General features: G+C 58.1%; 7 protein-coding genes across 8 annotated transcripts; 4 read left to right on the top strand and 3 right to left on the bottom strand.

Annotated features, from left to right (window-relative positions):
* Positions 1-185: 185 nt before the first annotated feature.
* SDRG_05022 (hypothetical protein) lies at positions 186-902 on the top strand. The gene has a single exon (XM_008610716.1). It carries the CDS (start codon positions 209-211, stop codon positions 800-802), a length of 594 nt encoding a protein of 197 aa, XP_008608938.1. The 5' UTR covers positions 186-208; the 3' UTR covers positions 803-902.
* Positions 903-3,112: 2,210 nt separating this feature from the next.
* SDRG_05023 (hypothetical protein) lies at positions 3,113-3,939 on the top strand. The gene has a single exon (XM_008610717.1). It carries the CDS (start codon positions 3,219-3,221, stop codon positions 3,741-3,743), a length of 525 nt encoding a protein of 174 aa, XP_008608939.1. The 5' UTR covers positions 3,113-3,218; the 3' UTR covers positions 3,744-3,939.
* Positions 3,940-4,180: 241 nt separating this feature from the next.
* SDRG_05024 (hypothetical protein) lies at positions 4,181-6,585 on the bottom strand (the record flags this gene model as incomplete). The annotated part of the gene is made up of 11 exons (XM_008610718.1): positions 6,120-6,585; positions 5,941-6,049; positions 5,835-5,896; positions 5,654-5,791; positions 5,511-5,629; positions 5,369-5,465; positions 4,839-5,327; positions 4,732-4,785; positions 4,611-4,689; positions 4,422-4,556; positions 4,181-4,374 (listed from the first exon to the last, which is right to left on the bottom strand). Exons 1-11 carry the CDS (start codon positions 6,564-6,566, stop codon positions 4,181-4,183), a joined length of 1,923 nt encoding a protein of 640 aa, XP_008608940.1. The 5' UTR covers positions 6,567-6,585.
* Positions 6,586-6,870: 285 nt separating this feature from the next.
* On the top strand, positions 6,871-8,656 carry SDRG_05025 (hypothetical protein; the record flags this gene model as incomplete). Its single annotated transcript, XM_008610719.1, has 5 exons — positions 6,871-7,181; positions 7,241-7,307; positions 7,348-7,487; positions 7,537-7,905; positions 7,957-8,656. Coding segments are annotated over 5 exons (1,517 nt in total), but the record flags the coding sequence as incomplete, so codon positions are not given.
* SDRG_05026 (hypothetical protein) lies at positions 8,602-9,770 on the bottom strand. Its single transcript, XM_008610720.1, has one exon. The coding sequence runs from the start codon at positions 9,746-9,748 to the stop codon at positions 8,672-8,674; it is 1,077 nt and encodes a 358-aa protein (XP_008608942.1). The 5' UTR covers positions 9,749-9,770; the 3' UTR covers positions 8,602-8,671.
* Positions 9,771-10,685: 915 nt separating this feature from the next.
* On the top strand, positions 10,686-11,939 carry SDRG_05027 (hypothetical protein). The gene is made up of 7 exons (XM_008610721.1): positions 10,686-10,814; positions 10,859-11,025; positions 11,075-11,137; positions 11,181-11,287; positions 11,343-11,427; positions 11,475-11,605; positions 11,649-11,939. Exons 1-7 carry the CDS (start codon positions 10,748-10,750, stop codon positions 11,815-11,817), a joined length of 789 nt encoding a protein of 262 aa, XP_008608943.1. The 5' UTR covers positions 10,686-10,747; the 3' UTR covers positions 11,818-11,939.
* A 166-nt stretch (positions 11,940-12,105) lies between these two features.
* SDRG_05028 lies at positions 12,106-13,281 on the bottom strand. Of its 2 annotated transcripts, XM_008610723.1 has the most exons (4): positions 13,165-13,269; positions 13,076-13,115; positions 12,185-13,026; positions 12,106-12,134 (listed from the first exon to the last, which is right to left on the bottom strand). In XM_008610723.1, the coding sequence occupies exons 1-3, from the start codon at positions 13,267-13,269 to the stop codon at positions 12,194-12,196; spliced, it is 978 nt and encodes a 325-aa protein (XP_008608945.1). In that variant the 3' UTR covers positions 12,106-12,134; positions 12,185-12,193. The 2 variants fall into 2 exon arrangements, with proteins under 2 accessions (XP_008608945.1, XP_008608944.1); XM_008610722.1 differs by having other exon boundaries at positions 12,106-13,026; positions 13,162-13,281.
* Positions 13,282-13,605: the final 324 nt, after the last annotated feature.

The raw sequence follows: 13,605 nt of genomic DNA on the forward strand, positions 1-13,605 counted from the left end.
GCTCAGCTGTCCACGCCCCGGCGCGGGCTTCTCCGAGAGCTTGGGTAGAGTGGCACCGATGGCTAGACAGACGACCCCTTTCTCAGGCGGAAGCTAGCGCTGCGACGACTGCATCGCACCCATCCATTATCCCACACTACGAGAGTAGTATAAATGGCGCCGCGTCAGACACTTGTCAGTTGGCAACTTGCTTCATTGGACACAGGTCATGCCCCACCGACGCAAGGTCATTTGCTGCTTCAAGGACTGCGTCAACCCGGCCTTGGCGCGGTCGACCAAGTGCCTCCTCCACCGGTACCGCGAGCGCTGCGAGGTCGAGGGCTGCCCCAACCAAGTGTACGCGCGCCAGCGCTGCGTGCGCCATGGCGGCAAGCGGCGCTGCCAGCGCGCGGGTTGCTGCCGCAACGTCCGGACTGGCACATTTTGCTCCAAGCACAACCCCGAGGTCGACAAGCAGTGCTCGGAGGAGGGCTGCACGCGCCAGGCCCACGCCCGCCAGAAATGCGTGCGCCACGGCGGCGGCCGGCTCTGCAGCGTCGCGACCTGCTCGGCGTATGCGCGGCGCGAGGGCATGTGCATTCGGCACCACCGCCTCGCGACGGCCGAGTCGTCGCTCGACGACTCCAACACCATGTCGGAAGAAGATTTTGCCGCGCTCCTGGAAATTTGCGAACACGACGGTGATGACGACGTCGTCGACGCGCCGGTGCCACCCCAAGAGGAGCTTGCGTTCATCGATTCGCTTGTCAACAGCTCTGTGTTCGACCACGTGGTCGAGTACGCGGTCAAGCGGTCGGTATGACCCTCGCAGCGTCGTCTTTTCTCCCGGAAAAGACCGACCAGACTGACTTTTAAAGCGCCCTATTTGCTGGAATCGAAGCCACGTATTTGTTGAATCTCTTATCGCAGCCTTGGGTATGCTCCAACATCCTCTTTCGGATGTAGGTACTTCGTCGCCAGTGCTTTGTCGCTACCATTTTACCAATCTTGGAAATTTTACCTCCACTGTTCAACCTACTGCGAGACATGCTCATGCCCACACGAATGCCCAAGCTTTTTTAATGTACCTGAGGAGGAATGCGCCACGTGATCTCGACTCGTTCGAGAGACTCTTGATCCAGCCCATGCACATAAAAATAAAGATGAAAAGAATAGGCGCGAAGGGTATCGAAGCGCCGCCGTCGCCTTGCTATGGATCGTCACGCCGTGTCTAACGCATTGCAATACGCTGGATGCTGGATGAAGACAGAGTTTGCCAGCACATCGCGACCTCGATTACTTGTCATGTGTACTAGTACACGACCAATAGCCCTTGCTGTTAATATACCGGATTTTCTGTCCATTTGTTTGCTTGAAATAATCTTATAGCGGCGCCATGAGAAACATCAATGACAGGAGTCTCGCCGAGATACCGGTAAGACCAAGCATCAATGAGCCTACTAAGAAGTACCACATGAGAGCGACGCAGCGGCTCGAGTGGAATCTTGCACCTCGACGAGGTCAAGGTGCGACGTGAAGGCCACTTCGTATGGGTGTACGTAGAGCGCAACGCTGCACCTTGGATGTGCAAGCGGGAAGGAGCTCAACCTCCGAATGATTTTGCTTTGGCACGGCAAGCACATCGCCGTTCCTCGTCCAGCACCAACGAATACGTCAATGATACCAACTGCAGCCAAGCAGATGTGTACAAGTGACCACATTTACTGTACATAGCTCCCAGAAGAATCACGACAAGCACCCAAGTGGCTCGCTCCCACAGCAGCAGCAAGCGACACATTTTGATGCGAGAGGGCTTGGTGACTAGCTCTGCTCGCCATTTGGCAGCGAAAACGGTGACGCACCGCGAATGAGTTTCGTGTCGCGTTTCGAGTTTCGAGCTGGATTGGGCGTCCAACCAATGCTTCGTCGGCTCCTGAACGACGAACTATAGTACCTCAGTTGCTCGAGTCATAGGAGCGGTGCCAGTAAGATCAGCGAGCATTATGCTCTCGTGCCGGCGTCAACGGGTGCTGCTCCGCCGTGCGCACATCACCGCACATCACCGCAGTGTAAATGCAAACTCGCATAAAAACTACGTGACGACCGCAGTATATGCGTTGAAGAGTCCAGAGTCCAGCGCTTGGGATCCAACCGCATTTCTTTAACACCAACCGCGACACCTACCCCTGCGACACCTACCCCTCCAGCAAACCGAGATTTCGCAGCATACGCCCCCAGGATGAAGACGCGTCGTACTGCGTACGGCTGCTTTGGCTGAATAATGCCAGGTACGCCACCATACCTCGCAGCGATACATACGTCCTGCTTGAGCGGGTCTGGAAGCATGTCGCGGCTGAGCACAATCGACCCATTTGTGTGCTGCGTAAGCGCTCCGAACCATTCGCACCTGACGCCGTCGCGGCGACCGGCCTGCGCGTATCTCGAGCATCGCCATTCAGGGTCTACGGGCTTGTCCACGGGATGTTCACGTAGTCGAGGCTGGCGTCCGTGTGGGTGTTACGCCGCAAAATGTTCACGGCGTCACGAATCCCAGCGTCATCGTTGAGCTCTAGTGTACCGGCAGACGTCGTCGTATGCTCCGAGTGCCAACTTTGGCTCGCCTCGTGGGGACGAGTAGCCGGTCGTCGGGACGTCCGAACGGCAAGTGCCGCTCAGCGTTACGCGCGTCGCAGTGTCAGACAGAGCCATGTGGCAATAACCTCACGCCACGTCCGGTGCGCCTTTCGGTCTGGAGGGGTCAAACGTCGGAAGCAAAGTAGGTTTACCCAAGAGCGCGGTATTGGATGACTTTTCAATGGTGAGCACAAGAGAGGCCGGCCGCGTGTAACCGCCTTGCGCAGGTACTGCTCCCTTGGCAACGGGAGGATCGCCACTGTACCTACTACGTCCGTTCCCACCGCATTGTACGGTTCATGCGCACCCGACGTGGCCCTAAGCCGCCCGACGAGCAGTCACTGTGGTTCGTGGTGCTTACTCGAGCTTCGCGACGACGTCGTCGTCGTACCTGAGCTCGAAGCCGCGAGTAGCTGGGCTGGAAAGAGCTCGTACAGTGCAGTCGAAAGATTCAGCTGGCGACGTCTTGCGTATGACCACTCTCCTCCTCGCCGCGTGGGCGCACAGTTGGACGTCAGCCGCGTAGTAGCATAAACAGCTCCTGACGCCATTCAGAATTTGCAAAGCAAAAGCGTCCGATCAGTTTTGCCATTTTCAAATCTGCCATGCCGAGTCGCCGCAAGCTGCACTGCTGCTTCCACACATGCACGAACGTGCCGCAAGCCGGGTCCTCCAAGTGCACCTTCCACCGGTACCGCGACCGGTGCCACGTTGAGAACTGCACCAACCAGGTCTACGCGCGCCAGCTCTGCGTACGCCATGGCGGCAAGCGCCGCTGCCAGCACCCGGCCTGCTCGACCAACGTGCGCTCCGGTCGGTTTTGCTCCAAACACAACCCGCACATTGACAAGCAGTGCACCGAGCCTGGCTGCACGCGCCAGGCCCACGCCCGCCAGCGCTGCATTCGACACGGCGGTGGCCGGCTCTGCGGCATGGTCCACTGCGACGCCTACGCACGACGCGAAGGCATGTGCATTCGGCACCACCGACTCGCAACGACGACACCGGTGGCGACACCCGAGACGCTCCTGGCGCCGCCGTCCGACGACCTCGATTTCATCGACGAACTGGTCAATAGCCCAGTCTTTGACCACCTGGTCAAATACTCGGTCGGGATGCTGCGCGCATGATCGTCCTAGCTTGCTAATTCTCTAACATTATTCTTCCGCGTTTCGCGACTTGCTTGTTGGCGTGGCGAATCAGGCGTGTGTCCCCTCGCCCCAAGTACTGTTGACGTAGCGCCCGCCTGTCTCTGCGCCCACCTGCACGCGCGGCTATGCTGCGAATCTCGCGTCATCTCTGATGAAGAGTAAGCCTCTTGCTCACATCTTGAAGCAGGTACCGTGCTACATCCGTCACCCGTCGTAGCCGAGTGGTCGGCGTCGATTTGGGCGGCCTGGACACGACGACATCCGATGGACGGACACGCATCTGTCCGACCTTGACGTCTTTGTGACAGCTCCCGGGTGCGGTTTGTATCACACCAGGTGTGACGAGAACCAATGCAAAAGCAGATCGTCTCACATGATTATGCAATCTCCTCGTTTCGGTCTACGTACCCTAGTCCCTACAACGCGTACGTCTCTTCGATTTCAATGTACTTGGACTTGGGCGCGATCTTCTTGGCGAGGTACATCAAGCTCGTGACGTTGAGCCCGCCGCTTTTGCGCGGGAGGCCGCGCCGTGAGCGTCGCTGCTCCTCGTCTGTCTCACTGAGCAATTGCAGCAGGTCGACCTTGCGGCCTTCGGGGAGACAGATGCCTACACGCACCTGCATACCCAATGCGAGTGAAGACGAAAAGGCGTACTCAGGTGCGCTGGCGCAGGGAGGGCTGTCGGCGTTACTACTGCGTCGTTTGGCTTGGACGACCGTCGCATCTGGCGCTCTTGTCGGCGCTGGGCCTTTCGTCGCTGAATGTCTTGGGCTTGGCGAGCCTGCTCCACTAGTCGCATTCGAAAACGCTTCAATTCGGTTTCTGGTCGATGATGGGAGACACCTTGCAGTGTCAATGCGAGCTTCCGTGACTCTTCTGCGTGTTCCTGCAGCACGCGTTGCAGCGAGACTTCCATGTCCAGCTACAGTATGCAGCTACGGTAGTGCGCTCAAGACGGTCTTACCAGCGCGGCGTCCGGTGTTGTCGACACAGACGCGGAGAGACGGTCGTGGACAGTCTACGAAAGCCCCGTTTTTATGGCGCCAAGCAGTGACGCGAATGAAACTCTACGTGGATACTCGAGTGGTCGATCTCCGTTGACGAGAGTGCGACCTCGTCGATCGCACCTCGCCTGTCGACGTCGCCTGTCGACGCTTCGCTACATAGATTCGTTGCGACGTCGTTCTGTATCTTGGCGTCTTTCTTGTCCCCGTCCTGGCTCAGATCCTTGGCGTCGGGTACCATTTGCTCGCTCATCGTGGCGATCACAGAGCCAAAAGCGTACGGCTGCCACGTGTTGGTCTCGTCGTAGTAGCCCAATATCGGGCTGCCGTCTTTGGCTTGCGGTGGCTCCCACTGCGACGTTCCCAGAACGCTGTTGACGTAGTAATATGCACTGTCGAGGTCGCTCCACGTCTGCACCCATCGGTCGGCGGCGTCCTCGTCCTTGGCGTCGGCGCGGGGACTCGCAAAGCTGAGTGCTTGGAGCTCCTTGCCCAAGTCGATGGCTTCGGATTCGAGCAATAGCCATTGCAGAATATCGCGCACCATCGGCGCATCCTAATGCTTCTCGTTAAAAAAAGTGCTGTCGAGGAGGGTACCGCCGGGGCCAAACGCGCAAAGACAAACGCCGCAATCTCATCTTCGCACGTGGCCAAATCGTGCTTGTGGTGCACCTTGTCTTTTAGAAAGAGGTAGCTACATGACAATTTGGACATCCTCTTTGGGCGATGACAAATGTACAGCTCGTCCAAGTGCTCGGGGCGCACACTTGTCACTGCAAAACAGCGCTTCTTCATCTCTCGAAGCTCAGCTGGAATCGCGTCGAGGCGGTCGCAGACGTCGCTGAGCGTTGATTCGTGCTATGCACAGAACTGCTTGAGCACAGAAACGATATAGACCGCGCGTACCTTGGCGTCGGCGTCCATACAACAAGACGAAGTACACAGCTGCCGCATCCGGCTTCGCATTTGCGCGTTCTCGTCGGCCAAGCGCTGGGCGACAACGAGGTCGACTCGAAGGCGCTAGCAAAACGACACGGTCACATGCACGCTAAGAATGCCCTACCTCTTTGGTTAGCGCGGCTTGCAGCTCCGTGATGCGTGTGCGCAGGTCTTCGGCCTCGACGCCTAGCGCGACGGTCTATCCCAGGCGCGCGTTTGTTGATGTCAACCTGCGGCATTCACCGTGGCCGCCAAGCGCTGGTACGTCGTCGTCATCTCGAGAATCACGCGGGCCCACGGGACATACGGCGTGTCTTCGTCGGGTAGCGAGCCATCGTCCTACGCATTGGCATTCATAAAATTTGTGGATTTTGCAATCAGAAAACATCTTCTTATTGATGGCACGTACCGAGGCTTCGAGGAGCGACCGAGCGAGCACATCTTGGAGGACCCACTCAGAGGACGCCAACTGCGCTTGTGCCTGGCGCGTCGCGCTCTCGGCCGACGCATGGACGTACGCAGCCATCCGGTCGCAAAAGGCGCCAAAGTCTTCGTACGACAAGAGCGTCTCCACAAGGGCGCGCGTGCTCGGGGCACGAACGCCGTTGCTTGCTTCCTGCAGCGCGTCGAAGAGCGTCGACGGGTCGCAGCCGAGGTCCAGCACCATGGCCTCGAGGAGGCGCTCGGCCACGTCGGTGAACTGCGTAAAGACCGCGTGCTGCGCCAGGGTGTGCTCGTCGGCGCGCGAGTGACCGACGAACGCAGCCTTGTGGGCGGCGAAGAAGCGCTCGAGCGGCAGACGCCACCCGTCGCCCTCGATGAACTGCGCGACTGCATCCACGACAAAGTTGCTCATGTCTACCGTTTCAGTGGCGACACGAGTCTGATAGCTCGTATACCAACGACGACGACTAGTTAGTCGATGCGACGGTATTAGTCGGCGCTGCCATACCGAGGAGACGTGGTATGCTCGCATGTGTATCTGGGTACGAAGAGGACGCGGAAATGACCAGCATAATGCATGGCATCATGCGATCGAATGCGTGTATCGGAGTGCTGACGGTGTAGTATCAAGGTGTCAAGTCACCACGCCCCTTCAAGATACAGGTGGCGGTATCCGGACGATGTTTACCGGATGCGTTGCTTCAGATCGAGGTGACCGATGGGGCCGAAGAAGGGGAAGAAGGGGAAGGAGAAGAAGGGGAAGAAGGCCAAGGAAGGTGATGGGAAGGAGGCCGATGGGTCCAAGGAGAACGAGGCCGAGCGCCAAGCGCTCATCAAGGACGCCAAGCGGCTTGCGGAGAAGGCCAAGAAGGAGGAAGAAGCCTTCAATGAGTTCCAGCAGCAGCGCGAGAAGATCAACTACTTCTGGATCGTCGAGAAGAAGAACCTCGAGGACAAGAAGGCCGAGCTCCGCAACAAGGAGCGGGAGCGCCAAGACCTCGAGGAGAAGCACCAAGTCGAGATCAAGGTCGCGCCTCCATGTCTCATCCTAAACTCGTCCTCCTCCTCATCACCATGGCGACGTAGGTCTATAAGCAACGCGTCAAGCATCTCTTGTACGAGCACCAGAACGAGATCACGACGCTCAAGACAGGTACGGCTCCATGGCCCGACCTACGCCCATGTTCCAGTAGAGTCGGAGACGTCGCTCAAGCTCGGCCAAGACGACCATCGCACGACCGAGCGCGAGCTCAAGACCGACAAGCGGTCGCTCAAGCTCGACCTCAAGGAGATGGAACTGTCCCATGAAGACTACCTCAAGACGCTCAAGCAGGTAGCGTCACATCCAATCTCTACCTGCATCGACAGCATGGACGTCGTAGGAACAAGACAAGCGCATTACGATCCTGCGCCAAGAGTTTGAACGCCATGCCAAGGAGCTGCAGCAAAAGTTTGAACGCAAGCGCAAGCTCTTCCGGGACGAGCTCGAGTCGACGCGGCGCGTCGAGACCGGTCGCATCGAGGAGCGCAAGAACAGCCACATTGCGCAGCTCATGACGTCCCACGAGAAGGCGTTTGGCGAGATCAAAAACTACTACAACGACATTACGCACAACAACCTCGACTTGATCAAGTCGCTCAAGGAAGAGGTCGCCGAGATGAAGAAGAAGGAAGCGACGGACGAGAAGCTCATGTTTGAGATCTCCCAAGAGAACAAACGCATGTCCGAGCCGCTCAAGAAGGCGCTCCTGGTCCGACGCCACTCTATATGTATGCAGAAAGCTCATTTCGTCCTATGCTAGGACGTCGAGCGACTACGGCAAAACATCAAGAGCTACGACAACGACAAGATTGCGCTCAAGCAAGCCAAGGCCGAGCTCCTCGTGCTCGAGGACGACCTCGCGACCATCTCGTGGGAGCACGAAGTCCTCACGCAGCGGTACGCTCAAGTCAAGAAGGAGTACGATGCGCTCCACGCACAGTTTCAAGCGAGCATCTACGACGTGCAGCAAAAGAACGGCCTCAAGAACCTCCTATTGGAGAAGAAACTCGAGTCCATGGGCGACGTCCTCGAACAGAAGGACGCGCAGCTCAACGAGGTCCTCGCACATGCGCAGCTCGACCCGAGCGTCGCCGGCCAAGTCAAGCGTCGGCTCGAAGACATCATGGAGGCCAAGAACCAAGAGGTGCGCGACCTCGAGAAGGAGCTCGGCATTGTCTTGCGGCTGCTTCACGACTTCACACAAGCCGCGCGCGCCAAGCTCGCCGAGTACGGCACGCCCCTCGACGAGCTGGGGTTCGATCCGAACGACCACGCCGCGCTGGCCAAAGCCGCAACGGCGACGCGCTTACCGCCGATCGGCAGCGGCAAGCGCGAAAAGCCGAACAACGAGCGACCACGGATGCTGGCCCACGTCAACGTGGGCAAATGAACGGAGACAGAGACATCGGACGAGAGTAGTTTAATGTATATATATACTGCGATAGAAGACTCTGACGCTAGGACATCGAGTGCGCTTAGACGACCTTGTACGCATTGCGGTTGGCGTCCTTCCCGAGCTTCAGCTTGGGGTGCACGACCATGTAAATATCGTCGATGCGCGCGTCGAGCTGCGCAATGCGCTCGCGGGTCATCTGTTCGAGGGCGTCCATGCGGCCGTTCAGCATGTGGATGGTCTCGAGGAGCATGCTTGGGTGGATCGGCATCGAGAGCTTGGCCACGCCGTCCTTGGCGGCGGCAGCCGCGGCCGCCTGGTTGTACGCGGCCGTCAAGTTGTCCGTCTCCATCGAGATCCCCATCTCGCCGAGCGTATGCAGGTTCGCGTGCACGTTGTTCATGAGGTTGAGGTTGAGTTCTTCGTTCGACTCGAGGGGCATGCCCATGTTGATCGCCCCTTCCTCGACGTCGTACGTGGGCATCGGGCCGCCCAGCTCCTTGATGCCGTACCGCTTCTTGAAGCTCTTCATCCATGCCGGCGAGACGCCGGGCCAGCCACCTTGGTCGTCCGTCTTCATGAGGTTGCCCGTCACTTGCGCGAGGAGTTCGGCCGCCTTTTGGTGCAGCGCCTCGTGAGTCACGGGCTTGGCGTGGCACTTCTCCGTGATCATCCATCGGTACAGCTCGCGCTCGACGGCCGGGAAGGCTTCGTCGTCCGAGACCTTGAGCGTCTTTCGGCGCAGCGACGCAAGGTGCTTGGCGTCGCCGCAGAAGCGCATGATGCGCTCCTTGTTCTTCTTGATGTCCGAGATCTGCTGGCGAGAGATGCCAAGCAGCGCGGCAATGTCGACGGGCTTTTCGCCATTCTCAAGGCGATGCAGCACTTGCTGCTTCTGGTACAGCGACACGACGACGCGCTTGCGCTTCTGGGTCGGCGGAGGTGGCATGTTGGCGACCGCGGACCCAGCCGTCATGGGCAGGCCCTTGCCCTTGGCCTGCTTGCCGCGGGCGGCCTTGAGCGACGCCTCGTGGGCGCTCTCATGGTGGTCGTCCTGGTCGTCCTCCTTGAAGCCGCCGTCGAGGCCGTTGAGCGTGTCCGGATAGCCCACATCATCATCCGGTGCCAGGCCGACAACCCCGTCGTTCAAGTCGTTCATCTGCCGCCGCCGCTTATTATCCGAAAATGAACTCTCCGGAAACCAGTCATTGGAAATTCGAAAATCGCTCCCCTTTGAATTCAGCCAATCCGAGACAAGAATGCGTTTTATTGGTGGAATCGACGCGAAAAACAGCCTTTTTGACCAATCCACGCGCGAAAGAACACGCCACGCGCTGGGGCGGCGAGAAAAGCTTCGTCGGGAATTAGTGTAGGTCGGCCGCCTTGTCGATATCGCACGCCGTTCGAGGACACGTGTCCAGAGACTTGCGCTTCAGGACGCTCCGAATAGAGCTATTGATGGCGCCCCTACGGAAAAACACTTTAAAAATCGAGCCAAATGCGTTGCTTAGCGCCATTTGAATCCCTCACAGTCCATCCGGATATCGAAGCGCGTTGCATTCAATGACAAGTTGTACGCTCGCGAGGGCATTCACAACACTCTGACAACATGACATATGCGATAGGCCATGATTCTGAATGGCAACCTTGAAGTCAAAAGTGCGTCCACCGTCGACACCAGTCTTGTGCCACGGATGCAAGCGACACTACACTGTAGTAGCATTTTTAGCATCTAATCAAGTTATTCATATGCGAGCAAATGCCGTGGGAAGCTCGACGAATCGATGTCCAGCCCGAGGTTCATTCCATAAACAACTCTGGGCGAGCTAATCTGCAAGCTTGAGGCAAGGCGACGACTGATAAAGTTTTTCGGGGGCGTGGTTGCTGCCCTGTAGTCTCGTCGACAACAAAATTATTCTTTGTCGAATGAATCACGCTCTTACGTTGGCGCGCGTTCGTTGGTGGACTTTTGCGCAGGAACGAATCCAGTGTTTCAAAATCCAGTTTCAAATGCGCACGTCACCGCCTTTCTCAATGCAGTCGTTCGATTGGCCATAATGCTTTTGAACGCACCAATCCAAGCAAGCTCTGCGAGTTGATTTTTAGCCAATCCAGCCCGAGTTGCGCCGAACGCGGCCACTTGGAATCGAACGGGCCGATGGACGCCGACTTGCGCCAGAAGTTTGAGTTCCTCTGCCAGATCAATGAGCTCGAGGCCGCCATGGGTACATGCTCGCAGGTTGACGCTCTATATGTATGCTTCGACTAGCGCTCCTCCATACGCTCAATGCCCTTGGCATCGAGCTCCAGCCCACCGACCGCGAGCACCTTCGGTTCGTCTTCGCCGTGCTCCGCGACAAGGTCCGCAAGATCTCGGACCGCATCGACGATCTACAGAGCCAGTATGACGAGACGCTCGAGATGTACGACCGCGTGGTACGCCGGCTACATGCGATCGCCATGGCCTTACCTCGCGCCGATGTAGATGGAGGATGTTACGCCCTTTGGCTCGCTCAAGCACGAGCACCGCCTTCACATTACGATCCAGGTGCGTCCCCATGCACAGATACTTGACGTGATCATCCGCCTAGTACATCGTCGCGCCCATGCACTGGCATCTCGCGGCCGAGTCGACGGACCGCTTTGTCATGCCCCTTGACTACCGAACGCTCCTCGCGCCTTACATGGAGCCCACAGTGTACATGCTGCGCACCCATCCAGTCGCAAGGCGTTGACGCGCGCTCATGTCGTAGGACGGACTCTGTGCGCCAGCACGCGACCTGCTTTCGCAAGGCGGTGGGGCGTGCCCAGAAGGAGACAGGGCAGGCGCTCCTCGAGGTAAAGACGCTGCCATACGCCAGCTAACCGACGTGGCCCGCTCGTAGCTCAAAGACCTCTGCAACGATTACCCGGTCCTGGCGTTTCAGCGCAATACGATCCGGTTTTTGAATCGCTGCGAGGACCACTTGCTCGGCGGCGACGCGATCGACGATTTGCTCAACGACACCAATGGCCGGTACGGCAAAGAGTCTCGGGCTCGTTCCTGATGCCTATGTTAGCACATGCTTGGCACCTGTCGAGCTCTTTATGACGCCCGAGACGCGCTCCTCCAACAACTGGATGGCGCTTGACGAGAGCATGGTCAACCTTCCCGGCGCGACGCTCTACGACGTCCCTGCGTCCGTGGTTGTGGCACCGCCCGTCAAGCCAGAGCCCGTGGATATCTAGTGCTCGAGAATACAAACATGCTTGCCTCCTCTCGCACCTGCACGCTGGCTATTTGGACAGCATCCCATGATGGTCTTCGCCTTGGGCGCCGTAATACTGTATGTGGCAAATTCGTAGTTGAGCCGACAACGACGTCCGGTCACGACGCATCTTAGGGTCTCACCTCGCGCCCTGGGGCCCAGGTACTTGGGCGAAGCCTGCGGCGTCTTCGGGTGTGCATAAGGTTATGGGCTAGTATGGATACGATGGCAGCAGACACAGACAGGGGACCAATCACCTTGTTGGATGGACCAACAAAACTGGGATCGATAGAGCCGCTAACCCAGTCCTCAAAGTATAGTATAATCGATTATACAGCGCATCATACCGTCTGGGACTAGAGAAGAAAGGCGCCGGTCGTGTTGCGCATGCGCTTGCGCGCGATAAAGACATTCATGGGACGGCCGTGGTCCGAATCGAGCACGACCTTGTCGACGAGGATCTCAAAGCAGTCGTCAAAGTGGCTGCGTAGTTCGCCGAGCTTGAGAATGTCCGATATCTTGCTCGGGGTCGTCCAGCGCCACGGACTCCCATCGGGCGGCGCGCAAAACTGCATCCAGCCAACGACACCGCCAACCGGTAACAAGGCGCGGATGACCGCAAAGAGCCGCCGGTTCAAGAAGCGGCAGCCATAGATACACTGAAGTGGACCCCACGCGTACTGCGAGATGGGCCCGACGCTGCGGAGGTCCATCTTGATAAAGTCCACGGCCTTGGCGACGCCACGACAGGCGGCGAGCGCAAGGCCCTTCTTGCGGCCCATGCGGTTGTCGTTGACACCGACGAACCGGTGTGGAAGGTCCGGTGTGTCTGTCGCGAGCACTTCTTCAGCAAAGTACACCACGTCGCGACCCGAGCCACAAGCGAGGTCCAGCACAGCGGCGTTCGACGGCGCCTTGGCACCAGCGACGACCGGCACCAGTTCGAAGAGGAGCGCGTTGGGCGACCATAGGCGCGGTTGCGGGAAGAGTGGCGTCTGCGCACCGGTGAGGTCCAGGGCGTGGGCTTCGGCTGCGATGTCGGTCGCATCGACAATGAAAAACGCAAGATGGCGCCACGGCAACTGCTGGGGTCGAATCGTCTCGGAGAGGAACCAGTCGACTTGGGCGTGCGCCTTTGTCCTGTCGCGTGGGCAGAGGAGGCCAAAGGCGACCTGTCGCGCCGGGTATTCTACGCCGTGAAGCCGTGAGCCTCCTACAAAGTTCGAGAAGGTACAGACCGTGGCAGCGCGCCTTTTGCGCCGACCATGGAATGTGCACCTAAGTGCAAATTGAGCTGCAATTGAGATGCAAAGCAGGAACTTACTACGCGATCGCACGTCAGCACGTAGACCTGCTCGTTGTCCTCACGCAGGTCCAGTAGAGAGAGCCCGGACGTGCGCCAGTGAGCGAGCGATGGGGCCTCCACGACCATCGCCGAAGTCGCGTTTCGAATATGGCGGGAGCGGATCACCCCATTTTGGAATTTCATGTAGTATATAGTGTATGCCTTTGGCACAACGTCGGTAGCGTCGTCGAATAAGCTCACTGAGCAAACGTGTTTGTTGAGGGGCTGCTTGTGGTATACCGTGTATCTGTCGGCTATGCATTGTGTTTACCTGCTTGGCTCGTCGGTCATCGTAAGGCGGCACGTCCATCACGTATTGATTGAAATAGTGATACCTAGTACGGCCTTAAATAGAGTGAGTGCGAATAGTGTGAGTGCAACAGATTCGCGATCTCCGGATATTCGATTCGAACAACCGGATGA

The sequence above is a fragment of the Saprolegnia diclina genome (genome assembly GCF_000281045.1).
Source record: "Saprolegnia diclina VS20 unplaced genomic scaffold supercont1.13, whole genome shotgun sequence".
NCBI classification, from domain to species: Eukaryota; Oomycota; class Saprolegniomycetes; order Saprolegniales; family Saprolegniaceae; genus Saprolegnia; species Saprolegnia diclina.